Below are 20,956 nucleotides of genomic sequence, written 5' to 3' on the forward strand. Positions count from 1 at the left end.
TCTCATATGTTGAACCAAATTGGCATCTTGGGATAATTACCACATGGTGAATGCTGCTAGATTTGGTTTTCTAGTGTTTCATTGAGTATTTTCATACCTACATTTATAAGATGCATTGGTTTGTGGTTTTCTTTTCTTATGATATTTGACTTTGGTATCAGAGTAACACTGGAATAATAGCAAGAGCGGGGGAGTCTTACTCCTATTCTGCTTTTTAGAAGATTATTTAAAGGACTAGTGTTAATTATTTTGTAAAGGTTTAGTAGAATTCATCAAATCACTGGTGAAGCTAACTTGTTCTGGGCTTTTCTTTGCAGGAAGTTTGTTTTTGTTTTTGTTTTGTGACTAATACAATCTCTTGACTTGTTATAAGTCTATTTCTTTGTGAGTCCATTTTGGAGGTTTGTATCTTGCTAGGAATTTGTCCATTTTATGTGAATGTCTAATATATTGTCACACAGTTTGTCATGGTATTCCTTTATAATCTTTTTTCTTTTTGAATGGTCTGTGTTAATGCCCCCTCCCCAACTTTTATTCCTGATTTAGTAATTTGAGTCTTCTCTCTTTCTCTCCTGGTCAGCCTAGTTACAGATGTGTCGATTTTGTTAATCTTTTCAAGAAGCAATTTTTATTGTGTTCATTTTCTCTGTTGTTTTTCTGTTCTCTATTTTATTTATTTCTTCTCTATTGTTTACTTCCTGCAGCTGCTTTGGCTGTAGTGTTCTTCCTTTTCTAGTTGCTTAAGGTGGATGGTTTAGTTATGGACTTCAAATATTTCTCCTTTTTAAATGTAGATACTGATGGCTGTATATTTCTCTCTGAGCACCACTTTCATTTTATCCCGTAAATTCAGGTATGTTGCATTTTAATTTCCATTCATCTCAAAGAATTTCCCAATTTCTTGTGATTTATCTTTGACCTATTGGTTATTTTTTAATGTACTGTTTACTTTCCATATATTTGGAGTTTTCAAATTTCCTTTTGTTACCAATTTCTTTTTTTTTTCTATTGTGGTCAGAGAACATACTTGGCATGAGTTGACCACTGCAAATTTATTGGGACCAATTGTGTGACTTAACATATGCTCTACCACGGAAAATATTCTATGTGCATTTAAGAGGAATGTGTATTCTGTTGTTGGGTAGAGTGCTCTGTAGGTGACTGTTGTCATTGTTTCATATTGTTCAAGTTATCCATTATTTTGTGATCTTCTGTCTAATTGTTCTAATCATTATTTAGAATGGAGTGTTGAACTATTATTGTTGAATTGTCAGTTTCTCCCTTTAATTCTGTCATTTTTCTTCATGTATTTTGGGTCTCTGTTGTTATTTGTACAATTGTTACATCTTCTTTATGGAGTTTCTATTTATCATTATAAAATGTCCTTTGTCTCAAGTAGCAGTTTTTGTCTTTAAGTCTGTTTTGTCTGACATTAGTATAAGCACTCTGGCTCTCTATAGGTTACTGTTTGTATGCAATGTATTTTCCATACTTTTATTTTCAAACCATTCGTTTCTTTGAATCTAAAGTGTGTCTCTTTTTGTTATTATATCACTGGATCATGTTTTGATCCACTCTTCCATTCTCTATCTTTTAATTGGAGAGTTAAATCCATTTACAAACCTGCCTTCCCCACTGGAGATGACAAGAGTGGAGCTCTGGTTTTCCCTTTTCTCTACACAGTGTGAACCATTACTCACTTCACTTCTTGCCAGGGCAACTTAAATAAAACTGGCAACCAGCTAGTTATGTAATTTGACTGTCACATTCTCTCTCTGGGACTCAGCTTTCTTATTTGAAAATAACTTGGGACAGACTTTTAACATTCTTTCGACCAATGTGCAAATGACACACTGCACACCTGTGCAGAGAATGGCCTGACTCTAGACGTCTCCCACTGGTCCTGTGAGTAGAATTGAGTGGAGAGACTGAAAAGCTTATAGTTTCCTGATGGGCAAAATAATAGCAATTCATTTTCACTAGGCCCAAAATAGTCCAATGTATCATCTAATGACCTCAGGTTGCTTCCAGTATCTCCCACAATGTTTGTACCCAGAGCATCAGGTAGAAACCTGAGACTGGGTCTTTTCCTTCATGCAGGCCCCCGATGTGAGTCACCAGCACCTGTCACTTCTACTTGCCAAACACTGGCCCTCCCGCCTCCCTGCTGCCACCTCTGCCTCATTCCTGCCTTTCTCATTTCTCACGCTCCTGCTTCCTGTCCCTCTGCCCTCTCCATATGCCAATTGATGCACTGTCACAGCACCCCAAAAATCCTTCCAAAATGGCCTTCGTCATCGCTGCCCGCTGCTGAATACTCTCTGCAAACTCCAGACCCTCCTCGGCTTCCTACCCAAGGCCTCCATGATTAGACACCTTCCCACCTGCCGGGCTCATTGCTTCTCCTCCGCATTCAGTTCCTCCACCAATCTATCGCAGTTTCCTAGAAACAGTGGGCTCTGTCCAGCTTCTCTCCCTCTGCACCAGCTGCTCCTCATCAAGAGCCCCACTCCCCAGGCTGCAGTTCTTCAACCACTGTGCTTGCTCCTTAAAAGAATTTTGACAAAGTCATGAAACTTCTCTCACATATATTTGAGGTAACATTTAACTTTCTCACACAAACATATAATTTTTCAGATATTATAAAAACTGCCATTTTAAAATAAAACTATTACCTCTCTCTAGAATTTATGCAATAGAAAATAAATACTGGCCAGTTGCAGTGGCTCATGCCTGTAATCCCAGCACTTTGGGAGGCAGAGGAGGATGTATCACGAGGTCAGATGTTTCAGAGCAGCCTGGCCAACATGGTGAAACCCTGTCTCTACTGAAAATACAAAAATTAGCCAGGTGTTGTAGTGTGCACCTGTAATACCAGCTACTCAGGAGGCTGAGGCAGAAGAATCACTTGAACCTGGGAGGCAGAGGTCGCAGTGAGCCGAGATCACACCACTGCACTCCAGCCTGGGCAACAGAGTGAGACTCCATCTCAAAAAAAAAAAAAAAAAAAAAAAAAGAAAGAAAGAAAATAAATACCACAGCAATTTAAAACTTACCATTATCCATTTTAAAAAAATATATGAGCAGGGTGTAATCCCAGCACTTTGGGAAGCCAAGGCAGGTGGATCACAAGGTCAGGAGTTTGAGACCAGCTTGACCACCATGGTGAAACCCCCTCTCTACTAAAAATACAAAAATTAGGCAGGCATGGTAGTGCACGCCTGTAATTCCAGCTACTTGGGAGGCTGAGACAGGAGACTTGCTTGCCAGGAGGTGGAGGTTGCAGAAAAGAAAAAAAAAAAAAGAATACATGAGCAATCTCCACCTTAACAGTCAGAAATTTTACCCCTTCTTTTCTTCTACTGGAACTCACAGTTCAATTCTACTTCTGTCGTTGAATTTTATTCTAATGTCATAGAATTTTATGCTTGAAAGTACCTTATTATCATCTCATAAAATTCTGGAAGAGTAACATGGATATCAATTGAAATTATTTTGTTTCCTATGACCAAAAGGCTCTAGATGTTCAATTTTTTAATTGAGTTATCATGACAATGATCATTAATTGAACAATTCAAGATACATAATAAAAAATTGATAAATTATTATATTAAAAAATAAGATTGCATTGGGGATGTTTCTTGTAATGAGATGATTTTGTGGTTGTTGCTCTGTTTCTTGAGTAACCCACGTATATGTCCCCTGGATCAAGAAGTGGACAGCAGGGATAGCAGGTGCCCATGACTGGTGCAGTTGTCTGGAGAGAGCTCAGGGTTCCCCCAACCCACCCCTGTGGTTCATATTGATATTGACCTTTACTGGGGGCCTATAAATTGTATTTTTGTCTAGGGCCTTGCTGTAGATGATTAGTGCTTATTTTGAGAATTAAGCAAGGGAGACCTCATATCAATTTTATTCTCACCTTTGTTTTTGTGGTTTTGTTTTACAGCGGAATACACTGAGAAACTTTATTCACATCTAAGAGTAGGTGAAAATTTTGTTATACCAATGGCATTCAGTTCTGAGGCTCTTTCTCAGTTATAGCCATTAGATCTGCCCTTAATTTTGTTGATAGCAAAGAATTAGAAACCACCTCCCTTAGAAAGGGATTTGTTTTCCAATCATTCAAATCATCATTGCTCAGTCTCTTGGAAGTCTATGCAAAGGGCACTATTACAAGACTCTCAGAGGACCGTATACCAGCGTTTCCCTTGTAGGCACTTGGTTCAACCTGCTAAGAGAAAGCGCTGGATATTATCTTATCATATGCTTTGAATATATTTTCCTGAAGACCTTGAGGCTGAGGCTTAGCCAGCCTGAATGATGGAGACACCACCCTGATGACATGCTTGGAAAGCCAGCACTGCAGCTTCTGTTGGCACAATTCAACTGCCAGATGGGACTCCCTCCCGGGTGAAGGCATATGGCGTTTCTCAGCTCAAGCAAATGTGTGAATTGCATGTTTCAAGAAATAGCATAAAAATCACTGAGAAATAAATTGCAAAATGTATCTTATAAGAAAGTTGACTAAAATCAGTCAATATTAAACTGATAAAAATTGAATATAATAATTCATATTTATTTTTTAATAAGTTGTAAAAAAAAACAAAGTAAATCTAAATACTATTTGTTATTATTGAATGTGGTATAATGCCATCATGTTGTAAAATTATTATGTATGATATAAAATGTGCGATAAAAGCTTTAGTAAGCCTGTGGCAAAGGTACATTTCTGGACATTTTGGGTTGTTTTGCTAATTTTGAGAATAATCAAAATCATCTACTAAAGTCATAAACAACTTCAAAAATTTTATGGGACATAATCAAAGTTTTTCTTTATACTTAAGAAAACAGAAGGTAAAAGTGTCAAAGTACTAAGGGCTTGAACTTTTATGTATAATTTTATTTTTGTTAATGAGAAGAATACAGTAAATGTTTATTTTGATAAAGATGAGGATTGACTATAATTAGAATAAATATTTCAATCTATGGTGTGATAAAATGGGTTTTCACTTACTTTGGAATAATGCACACACAATTTTAATCAGTGAATTTTACCTTGTATATCTTGAAAACATTTAGTGATCTCCCCTCACCAAAATTCCAGTGACACTTAACATCATAATCTTCATTAAACTGTGACCCCTACTGCTCTGGCTGTTCAAAGACACTTTTCTTTCTGGCCAATGGCGTATCCAGATGACAAACGTGGCCAAGAGCAGGGGAAAGCTGCTCCCTTTAAATTAGTCAGGGGAGCAATTGGGCCAATGTTTTTTACTGAGGTTTTCTCTGCTATGCTCCCACAGGCTCTCCCCCAAGGGCACAGTAGTCTTTGGCAATTGTCTGGGCATGGAAGGGGCACGCTCACTAAAGGACGACTTCATCAAGCCCTCTGCTCTGCTCTGTCATGTGTCCAAATTCAGAACATCCCCACACTGGCCCCTCATGGATAAGGTTTAAGGCAGGAAGGGCCCAGCTGGGCTGGAGTCCCTAAGTTAATCTGCAGCCCTCAAATGGCCCTGCTCTCCAGACGGGCAGAGTGAGGGATTTGAGGCAGCATTAATATGGAGCAGGAGGGGAGCCTTTGTGTCTCCTGGTGTGATCATGAGGCAGGTCAGATTCAGGAAGACCAGCCTGTGGAAGCCCAGGCTCTGGTGAGTTGCCAAGAAAAGCCTGAGAAGCCTGTGTACCCGGGGAGTCAAGTAGCCAGATGACAGTTCACATCTCCTGCTTGTTTTCAAATTAACATGGAATCCCTGTTTCCCTCCAGGCCAACATTGTCTCAGTATCTTACCTAGAACCCAGTCAACACTCAAGAAATGTGTGTTGAGTTGAAAAGTGTTAAGTGAGCTACCACTTGCTAAGAGAAAGCCCCACCCAGCCTTTGGCAGGGGTCTGGGTTTGGAGCCTGAAATAGTCTCAGCTCTGGGGAAGAAAGAATGACATATCCTCTCTCTGGTAGGTTCTAAGACCAGCCCAGACTTTCCCAGGCACAAGCTCAGAGCCCTCGAACACAACCTCTGGTCTCTAGACTGTGCGTCTCCAGGGCAGCTAGAAGCATCCCCCCTCCTCCCTGGAGGCTGATCAGCGCCTGGGGACATCTTCTCTCTTGCCACCAAGCAGCAGGCTCCAGACTTGTCAAACTTGGCTTTTCTGATAAATCATTCACAAACTTTCATCCCCACTGGTATCTGCTATTTGCTAATTGAATAATTAGATATAATTAATAACATCATACATTACCATAATTTTACATTATAGGTGTCAAGAGGACATAATTTAATTAGAGGTTAATGTTTTGGGCTTGGAATCAGATGCTTAAGTGAACTACATGTAGCTTGTGCTTCTGCCAGCTGGAGAAGCATGAACTGTGCCCTTTTGATTCATTCTGCTGCGTTTCTAAGGTCTGGAAAAGCAGAGAGGGAAACACATTGATTTCTTGAAATTTGGTGGCTGAAGAGAAATTCCCAGAAAACAGCATTGATGTTTGTGTATGTGTCTGAACATCTGTTGCAGCTCTGCCTCATAGAGGATATATGCTAGCTACTCTGGGGGACACAAAAGACCCCATCTTTATGTCCACAGCCAAGAAGGTCAAATAAGGCTTGCACAGAAGTCCCTGCAGCAGGAAGTAACAAGTGACAACCTCCATTGTCACATGGCTGAGTTATGACAGATTTGCAGGATGCATGCAATCAGGAAATCATGTGCTTTCTGATAAGAATGACTCTGGAATATACTGCTAAGTGTAATTTCTAAAATTTATAACTTGCTAAGACTTCTCCTGTAATAAAATTTACAGGTCAGAAAAGAGAAACTGTCAAGACATTAATCATGATGTCAGACTTAGAAAAGATGGCTGTTAGAGAGATCACGACAGATCAGTGGTGTGGGAATTGAGAGGATGGGGAGGCTGCCCCTGCGTGAAGGTGGGAACTCACAATAGCAAGTGAGGGAGCCCCAAGTCAAGAAACCCCTTTTATTTCCAATGCATCTCGGAGCATGTCTGCTGTCTGTGTATGAGTTTACTCTCTGGGTTTGATGAATTGACGTCTCTGGTGAGTATGGTCAGTGCTGCTATCTGGGCTGACCTGATCGTGATAGAGGACTGTATTCTGAAGGAGCCTTAGATTCCCGGTTAGCGCTGCCTGCTGCTTGATCACCTCCAGGTTCGGTTGTGAGGCACAATCCATCATGTTAGGTCAGGGTTCTTGATGGCGTCTCAAAATCTGAGTGTGGTGCAGAGGGCTCCCCAGCTCAGGAATGACCATCAAGAGGTGCCTGTCCCCGGGCTGGGGCAGGAGAGTGGCAGGTTCAGGGTGTTGCCGCGGTGAACGCTAAAGTGAGAGGGAGTAATGGAATTTCCTAAGAGGTTGGTGGGCCGGCTGAGAAGTGAAGTGGTGTCTGTGCTGCATGAGGAGCTATGAGGTCAGGCAGGGAGCCTAGAGCTAGTTCAGAGGAAACACCAGCAGTGCCAGCTCCTGCCCCGAGGCAAGAGGGATAACCTTTATCACTGAATCCAGGCTACAGAGTCCACAACAGGCTTTTGCTAGAGTGGAGACAAAAGAGACTCCATCCTGGATGCTGGTTACATGCTGACTTCTGGTCAGCCCCAGTCCCAGGAATGAGTCCCGATTCTACTGTATTCAATTTCCCTTGCGTAAGAGCATGTCAACCTTGATGCTACCATACAAATGGCAGGCTCTGACACACACAGCATTCTTTCCTGTTCTAGGGGGCTGCCTTTCATCATCTCAATAGAGCACATACACTCTTTCCCTATGCTATATAAGCCCTGGGTCTGAGGAGTGACAGCAGGGAGGTCTACTTGTCTTGTAGCCTCTCAAGACTCTGCTTCTGTTCGAAGGTTCTAATGAATCACCCTATACCCACAAACTGGATTTGCCTGCCTCATCTTTTGGTTTCCTGGCACTTCTGGCATTTTGGGGCTGCTTGGCATATTCAGCCCTTCCATGAAGTTGATTCAGAACCTTAAGGGCATGTCCAGATGTCTCATGCACAAATAGATGAATGGCTTTGCTAGTTAGGAACGCACCTGGAAGGAGGCCACTGAGGAGCCTTCTTCAGGTCCCACAAGGCCTGCTCATGTTGGAACTCCCACAGCAGAGGGTCTTTCTGAGAACTGAGTTCATAAAGAGGTATCATAACCTCAGAAAAACTTGGCACCCGTTGTCTGCAATATCCAGTTAACCTAGAAACCCTCTCCATTGTTGCTGTGAGGGTTCTAGGACAAGTCTGCATAGTCTTTTGTCTATTGGGAGGGAATGCCTTTCCCTCTTCTGGTAGGCCGTGCACTAAATATCGGAATGTGCTCTGACCATTTTGTAAAGTCTTGACTGTGGACCTGGGAAAGGCGGGAGGGACTTCAGTGAAGCCCTGGGGTGCACCCGGTCAGGTACACTGTTGTCCTCCAGGTGAAGGAAGAAAAACTTGACTGATCTGGGGCACACTGAGAAGAGTCGACCAAAGCTCCACTGCAGTGAAGCAGGTAGCTGCGGGAGGAACCGATGGCGGGATGGTGTTTGGGTTAGGAATTACTGGGAAGTGAGAAATGACAAATGTGTCGATGCCCTGAAGTTTTGACCACATCGATTTCTCATCCATTCAGTTTCTTGGCAGGACAGGAGGGTTGTAAGGGTGAATGCAGGGCATGGGAAGGCCTCTGGCCATAAGGCTTTTAACTCTAGTTTGAGCCTTTCCTTCATTCCCAGCTTCATGGGATAATGGAGAAATTTTGGTAACCATTTGGCAGGATCTATCTAAATTTTAATAGGTTCTACTCAAATTAATTCTGTATGCTGGTGGAAGTTTTAGCCCATAGAGTATCAGATACAGTGTCAAAGTCTTTATCTAGGGCCCACATCTGATGTGACAGAAGGGGCAAAAGTAGAATGAGAACAGACACAGCTTGATGATGAACAAAAGAGTCCTCTGGGACTGCAGGAAATTGTCCCTCTGGTGTGCAAATGTTCTGTTTGCAATGTGAATGTCTTGCTATTAAATTTGCATAGATGGGATCACAGAACAGGAAAGAGTGTTTTTAGCCAAGGACCCAAAGGTTATACAGTTCAGGGCCAGGAGCTCAGGAAAATCCATGGGTTATTTGAAACATCAGTCACTTGTGTGGTGTGTTTGCTCTGAGATGAAGGTTAAGCAAAGGTGGCAAATGTAGCTTAGAAAGAGCAGCTCCTGCATCAACCAGGAATAATGAAATGGACCATCTATATGTGTCAACTCACCTTGAGTATTTAAGGTAAGAGCAAGATATTGGGTGCACCCTCATCTAACTAGATTTTCTGATTTTTCTTTGTCTTGCCTTTTCTTTTCCAAGATGGGATGATCTTTATTCCAGATTCTCTTTTGTTTACATATCTACAAGTATCCTTATCAGTTTGTCAGTTGGCTGGGAGTGGGTCACCCTGCTGTTTGATCTGTGGGGCCATGCATTTATTTTGGGTCCTGTCTTGCTTTTGTTCTAAAGCCTTTTCAACATGCTCTGCCAACTGTTGTAGTTCAGGTGAAAAGACTGCCTTTCTGTTCTAATTTCTGTTTTTGAATTACATATACAAATTGACAAAATGAGATGAAAGAGCTGCTTTCCCATCACCATCTTCTTTAACTCCCAAATGTAGCCTCAATATATTTTCTAGTTTAGTCTTAACATTGCCTATATTTTTATATTTTATATATTTGCATGATATAATTATGGTCCAATAGATTTTACTGGAAATGTTTCAGGCATAGCATGTAGGAGACCTAACCCTAATTTATAGGCCCTTTTTGGACCCTCGAGCTTATTGTGGAAAGAGGGATCCTATAGGTCCATTTCCAGTTCAGTCCAATCAGCTCTTACCATCTAAGATTTAGCATCTGAGACTCTGACCAATATGTGAACAACCTGACATAGGTTGGGTCACTGCACCAACCAGGCTTCTCCAGGGAAACAGAACCAATATGGTGAGTGGTGAGTGAGTGTGTGTGTCTGTGTGCATGTGTGTGTGAGAGAGACAGAGAGAGAGAGAGAGATTTTAAAGAATTGACCTGATAGATGATGGAAGCTGGCAAGTCCAAAGTCTGCAGGGTGGGCTGGCAGGCTGGAGACCCATGCAAGAGGCAATTTTGCAGTTCAGTCCAAAGGCCATCAGCTGCATCATCCATCTTGCTGAGGAGGTCAGTTTCACATTCCATTTAGGCCTTCAACTGATTGGAAAAGGTGCACCCACATTAGGGAATACAATCTGCTTCACTAGAAGTACACCAATTTGAATGTTGATTTCATCCATAACAACCTCACAGAGACAGCTAAAATAATGTTTGACCACATAAATTGGGAACCATGGCACAGTCAGGTGGACTCATAACATTAACCATCACAGTGGCCCTGGGTCCTATGCACCCAAAAGTTTCTCTAGGAATAGTTGCTGGCTTTGTCTAGGTTTAGGGGAATCCTCAATTAGAGCTGTCAATTCAGCCTGGTTCCCAGGTTTACATTCTACAGCTGTCAGCATACCCGGCTTCTGGGAGCAATAAGACTTTGGAGACAACAATTATTTGGGGGGGTCATACAAGAGTCATTGGTAAAAGCTAGACAGACAAGGACAAGAGGAAGGAGGAGCTGATGGGGGTGCAGAGGAGAGGGGCCAGAAGGAAAGTAAACAACGAGATATTCATACAAGGGACTGCCACACAGCAACCAAAAGAAATGAACCATGCTACACACAATGACAGTGAATCCCACAGATACCAGCAGGGCAAGAGGTCAGAAACAAGAGATAACACACTATATTATACCACTGATATGAGGCGAAGGTCAGGAAATCCTACACGTTAGGGAGAGGCTTTAGAATAGTGGTTACTCTGTGGCAAGGGGGTACTGTGGACTAGGAAGAGACATGACTGGTTCCCAGGGGACTGTGTGCTCTATGTCTCAAGCAGGTGGTAGCTACATGGAGTGGCAGTTATGTGGGGTGGTAGTTGGGGGGGTGGTAGTTATTCAAGGTGGTAATTACACAGAATGATAGTTACATGGGGTGGTAGTTACATGGGTTGGTAGTTATGCAAGGTGGTAGTTATTCAGGGTGGTAGATACATTGAGTGGCAGTTATGTGAGGTGGTAGTTTTTTGGGGTGGTAGTTACATGGAGTGGTAGCTATGTGAGGTGGTAGTTATTTGGGGTGGTAGTTACACAGGGTAGTAGTCACATGGGGTGGTAGTTATTTGGGTTGGTAGTTGTTACATGGGGTGATAGTTATATGCAGTGGTAGTTGTCTGGGGTGGTAGTTACGTAACGTGGTAGTTATGTGGGATGGTATTTACACGGGGCGGTAGTAACATGGGGTGGCAGTTACAAGGGGTGGTAGTGTGAACCCAGAAAATCTGAGACAGGCCTCAGTTAATTTAAAAGGTTTATTTTGCCAAGGCTGAGGATGCGCACCTGTGACACAGCCCCAGGAGGTCCTAATGATCTGTGCCTAAAGTGGTCAGAGCACAGTTTGGTTTTACACATTCTAGGGAGACATGAGACATCAATTAATATATGCAAGATGAACACTGGTTCAGTCTGGAAAGGCGGGGCGACTCGGAGCAAAGACGGGAAGACTCAAAGTGGGGAGTGGGCTCCCAGGTCGTAGGTAGATAAGAGACAAATGGTTGCATTCTTTTGAGTTTCTGATTAGGCTCTTCAAAGGAAGCAATCAGATGAGCATTTATCTCAGTGGAGCAGAGGGGTGACTTTGAATAGAATGGGAGGCAGGTTGGCTCTAAGCAGTTCCCAGCTTGACTTCCCTTTAGCTTAGTGATTTGAAGGCCCCCAGAATCATTTTTCCTTTCACTGTAGTTACATGGGGTAGTAATTACAAGGGGTGGTAGCTACATGGGATGGTAATAACTCAGGATGCTGGTTACATGGGGTGGTAGTTACATAGGGTGGTAGTTGTCAGAGTCGTAATTATATGGATTGGTAGTTATTCAGGGTGATAATTACAATGGGTGGTAATTATGCAGGATGTTAGTTACGTGGGGTGGTGGTTATTGTGGGTAGTACTTACACAGGGTGGTAGTTATTCGGGGTGGTAGTGACACAGGGTGGTTATTCTGGGTGGTACTTATTCAAGGTGGTAGTTACACTGGGCTATAGTTAGAAGGGTTGGTGATTATTTGAGGTGGTAGTGACACAGGGTGGTAGTTATTCAAAGTGGTAGTTATTCTGGGTGATAGTGACACAGGATGGTAGCTAGGTGGGTTGGTGGTTATACAGGGTGGTAGTTATTAGGAGTGGTAATCACACGGGTGGTGGTTATAGGAGTGATAGTGACACAGGGTGGTGGATATGCGGGGTGGTAGTCACACAGGGTGGTAGTTATTCAAGGTGGTAGTTATTTGGGGTGGTAGTGATGTAGGGTGGTAGTTAGGTGGGTTATTCAAGGTGGTGGTTACACAGGGTGGTAGTCACATGAGGTGGTGATTATTGCATGGTACTCACATGGGGTGGTGGATATACGGGTGGTAGTCACATGGGGTGGTAGTTATCTGAGGTGGTAGTTATTTGGGGTGGTAGTTACACAGGATGGTAGTTAGGTGGGCTGGTGGTTATACAGGGTGGTAGTTATTTGGGGTGCTACTCACACGGGGTGGTGGTTATAGGGGTGGTACTCACATGGGGTGGTGGATATGCGGGGTGGTAGTCACACGGAGAGTGGTAGTTACTCGAGGTGGTATTCGGAGTGGTAGTGACACAGGATGGTAGTTAGGCGGGTTGGTGTTTATTCGGGGTGGTAGTCAGTTATGGGGGTGGTACTCACACAGGGTGGTGGCCATGCAGGGTGGCAGGCGGGGTGGCAGTCACACAGGGCGGTAATCAGTTATTGGGGTGGTAGTCGGTTATTGGGGTGGTGGCTATGCGGAGTGGCAGTCACATGGGGTGGTAGTCAGTTATTGGACTGGTAGTTATTTGGGGTGGTGACTATACGAGGTGGCAGGTGGGGTGGCAGTCACATGAAGTGGTAATCAGTTATTGGGGTAGTAGTCGGTTATTGGTGTGGTGGCTATGCGGGGTGGCAGTCACATGGGGTGGTAGTCAGTTATTGGACTGGTAGTTATTTGGGGTGGTGACTATGCGAGGTGGCAGGTGGGGTGGCAGTCACACGAGGTGGTAGTTATTGGGGTGGTGGCAGGCGAGGTGGCAGGCAGAGTGACAGTCACACGAGGTGGTAGTCAGTTATTGGGGTGGTGACTATGCGGGGTGGCTGGCAGGGTGGCAGTCACATGGGGTGGTAGTCAGTTACTGGGGTGGTGGCTATGCAGGGTGGCAGGAGGGGTGGCGGTCACATGGGGTAGTAGTTATTGGGGTGATGACTATGCGGGGTGGCTGGCGGGGTGGCAGTCACATAGGGTGGTAGTCAGTTACTGGGGTGGTGGCTATGCGGGGTGGCAGGCTGGGTGGCGGTGGCGCGGGTGCAGCTCTCCAGTTCTGTGCACTTTGTCATTCCCACTGGTGCGCTTGTAAATGTTTAATAAGCAGCTATCTGGGCAGGAAAGCTCTAGTTTGCAGTGTCTGCCCCTTCTGAGGTGTGACTCCTCTCACCCGTGGCTGCTTCCAGGCTGCACATGTGAGGTCCATGAACACAGTTAGGGAGGGCCGTGGATCCACCTCACCTCGCGAGTACAGATGCAGTCAAATGTCAATGAACCGGAAGTGACAAGTTTGAGTACTTTCCCTTCATTTTAATACAATTCATTTAATTGTAAGTTTTTAACATTTAATTTTTAATGATGCCTGTGTTAACTGGCTCCCAAGACCCCTGAAAATTTAGCACTTAGGTTTCAGGAGCTGGAGCAAGCTGGCTCCAGCATCCACTGGTGATATCTCAAGGCAATTACTTAAGAAACAGAATTTTTCCTGCTTAAGAGTTGAAGGAACAAAGGCAAGTGCAGAGTGAAGAAATGAGCAGGTGACCAGCTCTTGTGAGGAAAGGAGAGGAAGAGAGTGCCCTGAAGAATCTGAGCACTGGAGTGGACACGGGGGTCTCAATGCCACACCTGGTTCGCTCCTGGTTGAACTGTGTCTGCCCGCTGCCGGCTTGAGCTCGCCGGCCTGCACAGCCAGAGGCACGCACCCCTCAGAGCTGCCTGAGACGGGGGTACGTCCCTCCAACCAGTTACCCAGCCCCGCGGGCCTACCATGCTGAATCAATACTGGTATCGAGTTTACTAATTATGTATAGCAATAATAAGGACAAAACATTCATCGATAGCAGCAGTTCACCCAGAATTTTTTATACATACACAGTATCAAGTATTCTGCTTTACTGTGTCAGAAATTTTAACCCAGTATTTTTGAAATCCAAAGAGCATCTTTCAGACAGGCCTTTGAAGTGGGAAACAACATAAAAATCCCCTGTAAAGCACAGGTGCCAAGGTTAGTATCAGAGACATGGCAGAAGATGATTCCATTCCTCCAGGTGGTGGTTGCCTTTGGGATGTGGCTGCTGTGGCTGTTGATACTGGCAGAGGCTGTGCTCTGAGGAGTCCAGGAGGCCCCTTTGAGGGCTCAATCGATTGGAAATACCCCCAGCATGGATGGCCCAAAAATGGCAGCATGGAAACCAATGCCCTTGGTAGAGGAGGTCTGGCTGAGCCAGAGATTCATGTTCCCGAGGAAGCCCCGCGGCTCACAGGAGCTGATTCTCCATATCACCCCACTGTGCCACCCTCCACTGGGCCTCCTGCCCCACCCGCCGCCTCCCTCATCTCGCAGACGTGGCAAGCATAATACAGCCTCTTTTCCGCTGCTCATCTTCTTAAGAGAGGACTTCTTCGCTGCAACATGACTGTTTAATGACTGTCTACAGGAGAGAAACAGCATCACGGCTGGGTAGGGCTGAACTTCGGGGGAGTCCGGGCATTTGGTGGAATTCTGCACGTTATCCTGTGTGCAGGCAGTGGGTACCAGGGTTTGGAATACAGGGATTTTCCTGTCTGTGATAAAATACCTCTGACTCTACAGGAAAGCAGGCACACTTCACTCAATCAACATACTAAAAAGTATAGGCTCTGGCCAGGAAAATTAAGCCTCTTTACTCTGAGTAGCCGTCCTCCTAGTCAGCTCCCAAAGGCAGGCACTGGCTTGCTCTGAAGGCAGCAGATAAACAGACAGTACATTTGGGTACCATCCGAAAGATAACTGGCCATTTGCTTAATGCTCTCAATTTCTATTTCTGGCTCATGGATGTTTTCTCTCATTTTTTCTCGGCTGAGAACCCAACAAGGGCTCCACACTGAGCTTCAGTAGGGCAGGGCACTGAAGCCATTTCCACCCAACACCAGCCAGCCAGGGGGAGCTGCCTGCAGCACTGTAAGGAGGGATTGGGGGCTGGCCACAAATATGGCCTCAGTCTACCCTCAAACCCCCTCTCAGCATCCTGTCCATTGTTGTTGCCACCCTCAGACCCTTAGAGGACCACTTGAGGTCACTGCAAGCATGATGATGGCCCAGACACTTCCAAGACAGGCTGAATCAGAATATCTGAGCAACTGTGACACAGAAACCTGCATTGTAACAAACCCTGGATAGATCTGAAGTTTGAGGGCCACTGGGCACCCCACTAGAATGCAAGCTTCCAGAAGGGAGGGACTTCGCTTTGTTCATTGCTATCTCCTCAGCACCTCGGGGATAGCAATTAAACATTTTCAACAATTAAACACTTCTGGAAGGCACCTCTCCAGGGGAGAGTTCCCTAACCTTAACCATGAAGGGCCGCTGATCAGGTTAGAGTTGGCAATGTGACACTCATCCTCCCACTCCCCAGTCCTGCTCAGGGCAGACATCACCAATCAATTACAGCAGTCTTAATGCCTACAGCCCGAACACCACCACCCTGCATTCCAGGCTGCCACAGCAAACCCAGCAAAGTCAGTTTTGAGAGAGCTCATCCTTGCCGTCTGGGAGTCACCGTCTTCCTGATCCTTCCCAGTTCGGAGACCCTGTAGACATTGTGATGAGGCTTCCAAACTGGCCCCACCACATGGGGACACCTGCCAGTGGGCGTCTTGATGCTGCTCTGAGGAGGGCAGGGCCTGGGCCTTCCCTGTGAGAAGGAGGCTTTCTGGTCATCACAACAGAACGCAAACAGTGAGGGGCGAAGCCTGTGGCCCCAGAGAGCCACTTGCCTGGCCTTAGGAGGCCTCCACGTTCCCATGAGTTTACATCACGGAGAATGAGAATCTCTGGCCACATATTTAAAGTGGAAAGCACAAATGATTATTGTGGGCATTTGCTCAACATGATTTACCAGCCCCGGCCTATTTTGTGCCTGCCAGGCGCTGTTCTAGAAGCTGGGGACACAGGGTGAAGGTGGTAGGAAAGCTGCAGCCTACAGAGGAGCAATGCACTCAACAGACTTCTCCCTGAGCCACAGGGACCTCATCGGTGAGCCCGGCAAGGATGCCATCCATTGGCCTCTGTCGGCCATGGAACTCACGAATTATTTATATTTTTTCTTAGAATTGTAACTGCATTCTTAATAGTAACTCACATGAGGAGGAAAATATTCTAGACTTTGCTTTAACATCTGATTCTCCCTTTAACCTGTCCCATGAAAACTGAGCCTGTTATTGGATTCTCCAGACTGTTTTCTTCATGGGAAATGGGGATAAGAATTTCTGCCTGCTGGGGAACCGAGCACAATGTAACTATGAAAATGCTAAAAATATACCGTGCTTCCCAAAGGAGTTGAGATCACCTAAAACAAATGACATAACCACAGTATAGTCAGAAAGCAGAACTAGAGTGTGGAAAATCAGGACCTGGGGAAGAAAGACAGAGACACTAATGGGCTTTAAGAGGTTGAGCAGCAAAACCCAAACATCCTTGACATCAAGTGATGTCCAATTAATGAAAAGAGGGAGATCCTGACAATATACCCGACACAGAAAGTTCTTTTTCCTTCCAAAAGATAGGTTTGGCGTAAGAGGAACATATTTCACAGAGTTTATGAAGGATAATTTGTCTCCAGAAGTTTCTGCATGTGCTCAGCCCTCTGTGGCAGCAAATAGCAGTTGGAATATTTGTAATTCTCTGCAGAGATCTTCAGAAGACTCAGCCCTCTGTAGTATGAACTGTGAATAGTGATAGAGATTCTGTTTGTCAAAACCAACCAAGGGCAGGGACTAGCCCCAGATGAGCTGGTGTGGAGGTGCAGAGAAATGGAGTTTCACTGTGGCCATCAGAGGGATTTCTATTTCAGAAGTACTTAGAAGAAGAATTCAATCTAGGTCAGAGGGCAGACTCTGGAGAGGGGCTTTCTGGAGAGGTGGGGGAAAGGCAAAGACTTTGTTCAGGGACCCGTGAGTACCAGCAGTGCTTTCTCCCACCTCCCCTTCCAGGTCTGGGGTTTGCTTTTAGAACAGGGAGGACCAGAAGCAGGTAGACATCCAACATTCCCATACACAGCCACGTAACGTGGTCAACAGCACTGTCCTGCTGAGCCGCCCCCGCCCCCATGTGCTGGGCTTTGGGATGTCCCTACCGTGGGCACATCCCGTCAGTCCGCTCAGGTGGGCCACTGACCAAACTGCTGGCCTGCTCTCTTCAGAAGTGTCCAGGCAACGAAGGACAGTGAAGGCTGAGAAGGCACACTCCAGAGGCAACATGGACAGAGCCGCACGGCAAGCAAAGGTAATACTCCAGGCACGCAGGGCTCCCAGACAGGGGAGAAAGGCTGATCATTGGCATCTCTGAGAAAACTGACAAAGAATGATTAAATGGTAGTATTAACACTAAGTTTCCTGAGTTTTGATCATTATACTGTGACTATGTGATAGGAAGGGCTCTTGCTCTCAGGCCATATTGTGAAATATTTAGGAATAAATAGCATGAGGACTCCAACTCTCTCTCAAGTGCATCAGAAAAAAAAATGACATTAGCTACGCACACAGAAAGTGATGCTGGGCTGGAATGCACACGGTGGGTGAATGAAGCTAAAGGGTATAAAGGTAAATTGTCTTAAACTTACCGAAAAGTTGCAGATTTAGGACAAAGAGCTCCTACACTCTCTTTACCCTCATTCTCCAGTTGTGTACTTTTTGCCCCACCATTTTCTGTGTGCACATATGTAGTATTATTTCACATACAATTCTTATTTGTCAATTATATCTCAATAAAACTGGAAAAAATTGTTGAGAAGGCAGATCTCATGTGATCTCTTACCCCTCTCCCCAAAAAAATGACAGAGAAACTACAGCCCTCACCCAGGCACAGGGTGCGCTAGGCTCACCAGACGCTCTGGCAGAGAAGCACACCACCAAAGTACAGGCAGGAAGGGCCGAGTCAGGCAGGCCCAATTCCTTCCCAACACTCCCCAGCCTAATAACTCAGCCTGACTCCCTGGGGAGGAAGGAAGACACCAGTGTGTTACTTCCGAGAAGAAAAAGTCACGAGGGAGGGAGAAAGGCCATGACGATGTCTGCAGCCATCACCAAGGCTCCATTTCTAACAGACAGCTCTGTCTCCGCCAGCTGGCACATCGGTGGCTCTCTATAGCCTAGAGTCAAGCTGTCTGAGGTCTCTCCTTATCTCCTTAGGAATGCATGCTTTACAGTGAGATGACCAAGTCTAATCCTTAGCTTTAATCAAGTTCATCCAGTGCCCCAGGGGATAGGGACAGCGTGGGAACCATTTAAATCACACAGGCTGCTGTCCCTTGGAGAGAGTGGGGATGGGGGAATGGGTTCATTCACGAAGGTAATGCTTTCCCGCTTCATCCATGCTGCTGCAAATAGAAACCATCATGTATATAGGCCACATTTTCCTTATTCACCGTGAAATAAGCCAGACACAGACAAGTATCACATGATCTCATTACACGTGCAATCTAAACAGACTGAACTCACAGAATGGAGGAGAATGGCGGTTAGCAGGGGCTGGGCTGAGGCGGCGGAGGCGGAAAGGGGAGCTGTTGGTCAAAAGGTACAAAGTCAACAGTTAAGCGGGAGGAATGGGTTTCACTGACCTAGTGCACAGACAGGTAATCTTAGCGAATAAAAATGTATTACACATTTTTAAATTGCTAAAAGAGTAGATTTTAAACGTTCTCAACACACACACACAATACTCATGTGAGGAGGTGGCTCCGCTAAGGCACCCGCAAGCACATGCACACCTCGCCATAGCACACGCCCCACAAACTTACACGATTACTATTTTCCCACTTACTTTTTAAAAAGAGAGGAGAGGGCTTATGATCCTGATAGCATGCACATTTTGTGATTCTGAATGTGATTATACTGATGAAGCATAAAGCACTGTTTACTCCGTAATAATCCACACACGCCTTGTCCCTTGGACACCCCAGTGGTATGGGTGAAAAAGGCCCTGAACACCCAGGCCCATCCAGACTTGCCTCTTGCGGTAAGGGTCATGGCTTATCTTCCCAGGAAGCAATGCCACAGCATCCAAAAGTTCGTTAGCAAACAGCAAACGATGCTGAGTCAGGGAGGTAGGGGGCTCCTCCTTCTGAAATGAATAAAAGACTTCCTGCAATTGCTGTGCTTCAAACGTCAGGTACTGTCTCTGTTTACCAAGGTGCTTAAAGATTGCTCATTTTCTCCAAGTTTCTAATAGCATAAATTATCTTACTGCTCTAAATAAAGAGATTATAATGTATTATTTTAGATTTTCAGCAACCACATGCATTTAGCAGTTACACATATTAGTGCTGCCAAGTGACTTTGAAAGATAAATACTGGTGGTTAGAATAATGCCACGCTCGCACTTGTTTTATTAAACAGAAATCCAGATCGCAATGGCTCTATTCCAGTCCTCTACTCCCTGAGTGTCCAATTAACTAGAAAAATACACTTTTCCTCATTTAAATAGAGTCTGCTCCATATTAATTCCAAGGGGGTATACATTGGTCACTATTTTCAAATCCTGTAATAAATATGGTGGAGCCGCTGTTTCTGCTGGTGCCCTGGTGACTCCCCAGGCTCATGGCTCCCAGAGCTGCACAGGCCTCCTGCAGCCCCTGGAGAATCTGCCTGAGGGCTTTCCCAGCAATGTGGGGTCGGGACACAAGCAGCCCTTAGCTGATTACAAGTGGGAATTGGAGGGTGAACAGCCCCACTTCCTGCCCCTTGGGCTGGGAGGACCCTGGGGTATTATCTACCCCTCTCCCCATGGCTGAACCCTAGCTGCCCACAGCTTTGTCCTGGCTCCTTCCCACTCCCCCTACCCTCAGGAAGGTTGGAGCGTCCTGAGATCAGCTCCCAGAAAAGCTACTGAGAGGTGACAATGTGCTAGCAACCCTCACTCTCAGCGCCTCCTCGGCCTCGGCGTCCACTCTGGCGGCGCTCGAGGAGCCCTTCAGCCCGCCACGGCACCTTGGGAACCCCTCTCTGGGATGGCTGAGGCCGGAGCCGCCTCCCTCTGCTTGCGGGGTGATATGGATGGAGAAGCGCGAGCGGGAACCGGGGCTACGCGGCGATTGCGGGCCAGTGCGAGTTCCGGCACGGCAGGCGCGGGCGCGGGCTCCGCGGTCCCCGCACACCGAGCGGCCGGCCGATGCCGCCGGCCCAGGACAGCGAGGGGTTTAGCACCCGGGCCAGCAGCTGCGGAGGTTGCGCCGGGTCCCCCAGCAGTGCCGGCCCGCCGGCGCTGCACTCAAAACTTCTCGCCGGGTTTAGCTGCCTCCCAGCGGAGTAGGGCTCGAGACCTGCAGCCCGCCATGTCTGAGCTCCCTCTCTGCGGTGGGCTCCCTCCTCGGCCCAAGCCTCCCCGACGGGCGCCGCCCCCTGCTCCGTGGCGCCTGGTCCCACCGACAGCCCGAGAGCTGAGGAGTGCAGGCTCGGCTCAGGACTGGCGGGTAGCTCCGCCTGCAGTCCCGGTGCAGGATCCACGAGGTGAAGCCAGCTGGGCTCCTGAGCCGGATGGGGACTTGGA

The 20,956-nt window shown here is 45.9% G+C and overlaps 1 protein-coding gene across 1 annotated transcript in view; it reads left to right on the top strand.

Annotated features, from left to right (window-relative positions):
- The window catches only part of LOC105486740 (synapse differentiation inducing 1), a 248,122-nt gene extending 244,125 nt beyond the window's left edge, over positions 1–3,997 (top strand). Inside the window, exon 4 of the mRNA XM_071079748.1 lies at positions 3,950–3,997. Coding sequence (XP_070935849.1) covers positions 3,950–3,982 — 33 coding nt within the window. The 3' untranslated portion in view covers positions 3,983–3,997. The remainder of the gene's footprint in view (positions 1–3,949) is intronic.
- Positions 3,998–20,956: the final 16,959 nt, after the last annotated feature.

The sequence above is a fragment of the Macaca nemestrina genome, chromosome 15 (assembly GCF_043159975.1).
Source record: "Macaca nemestrina isolate mMacNem1 chromosome 15, mMacNem.hap1, whole genome shotgun sequence".
In the NCBI taxonomy this organism is placed as follows: Eukaryota; Metazoa; Chordata; class Mammalia; order Primates; family Cercopithecidae; genus Macaca; species Macaca nemestrina.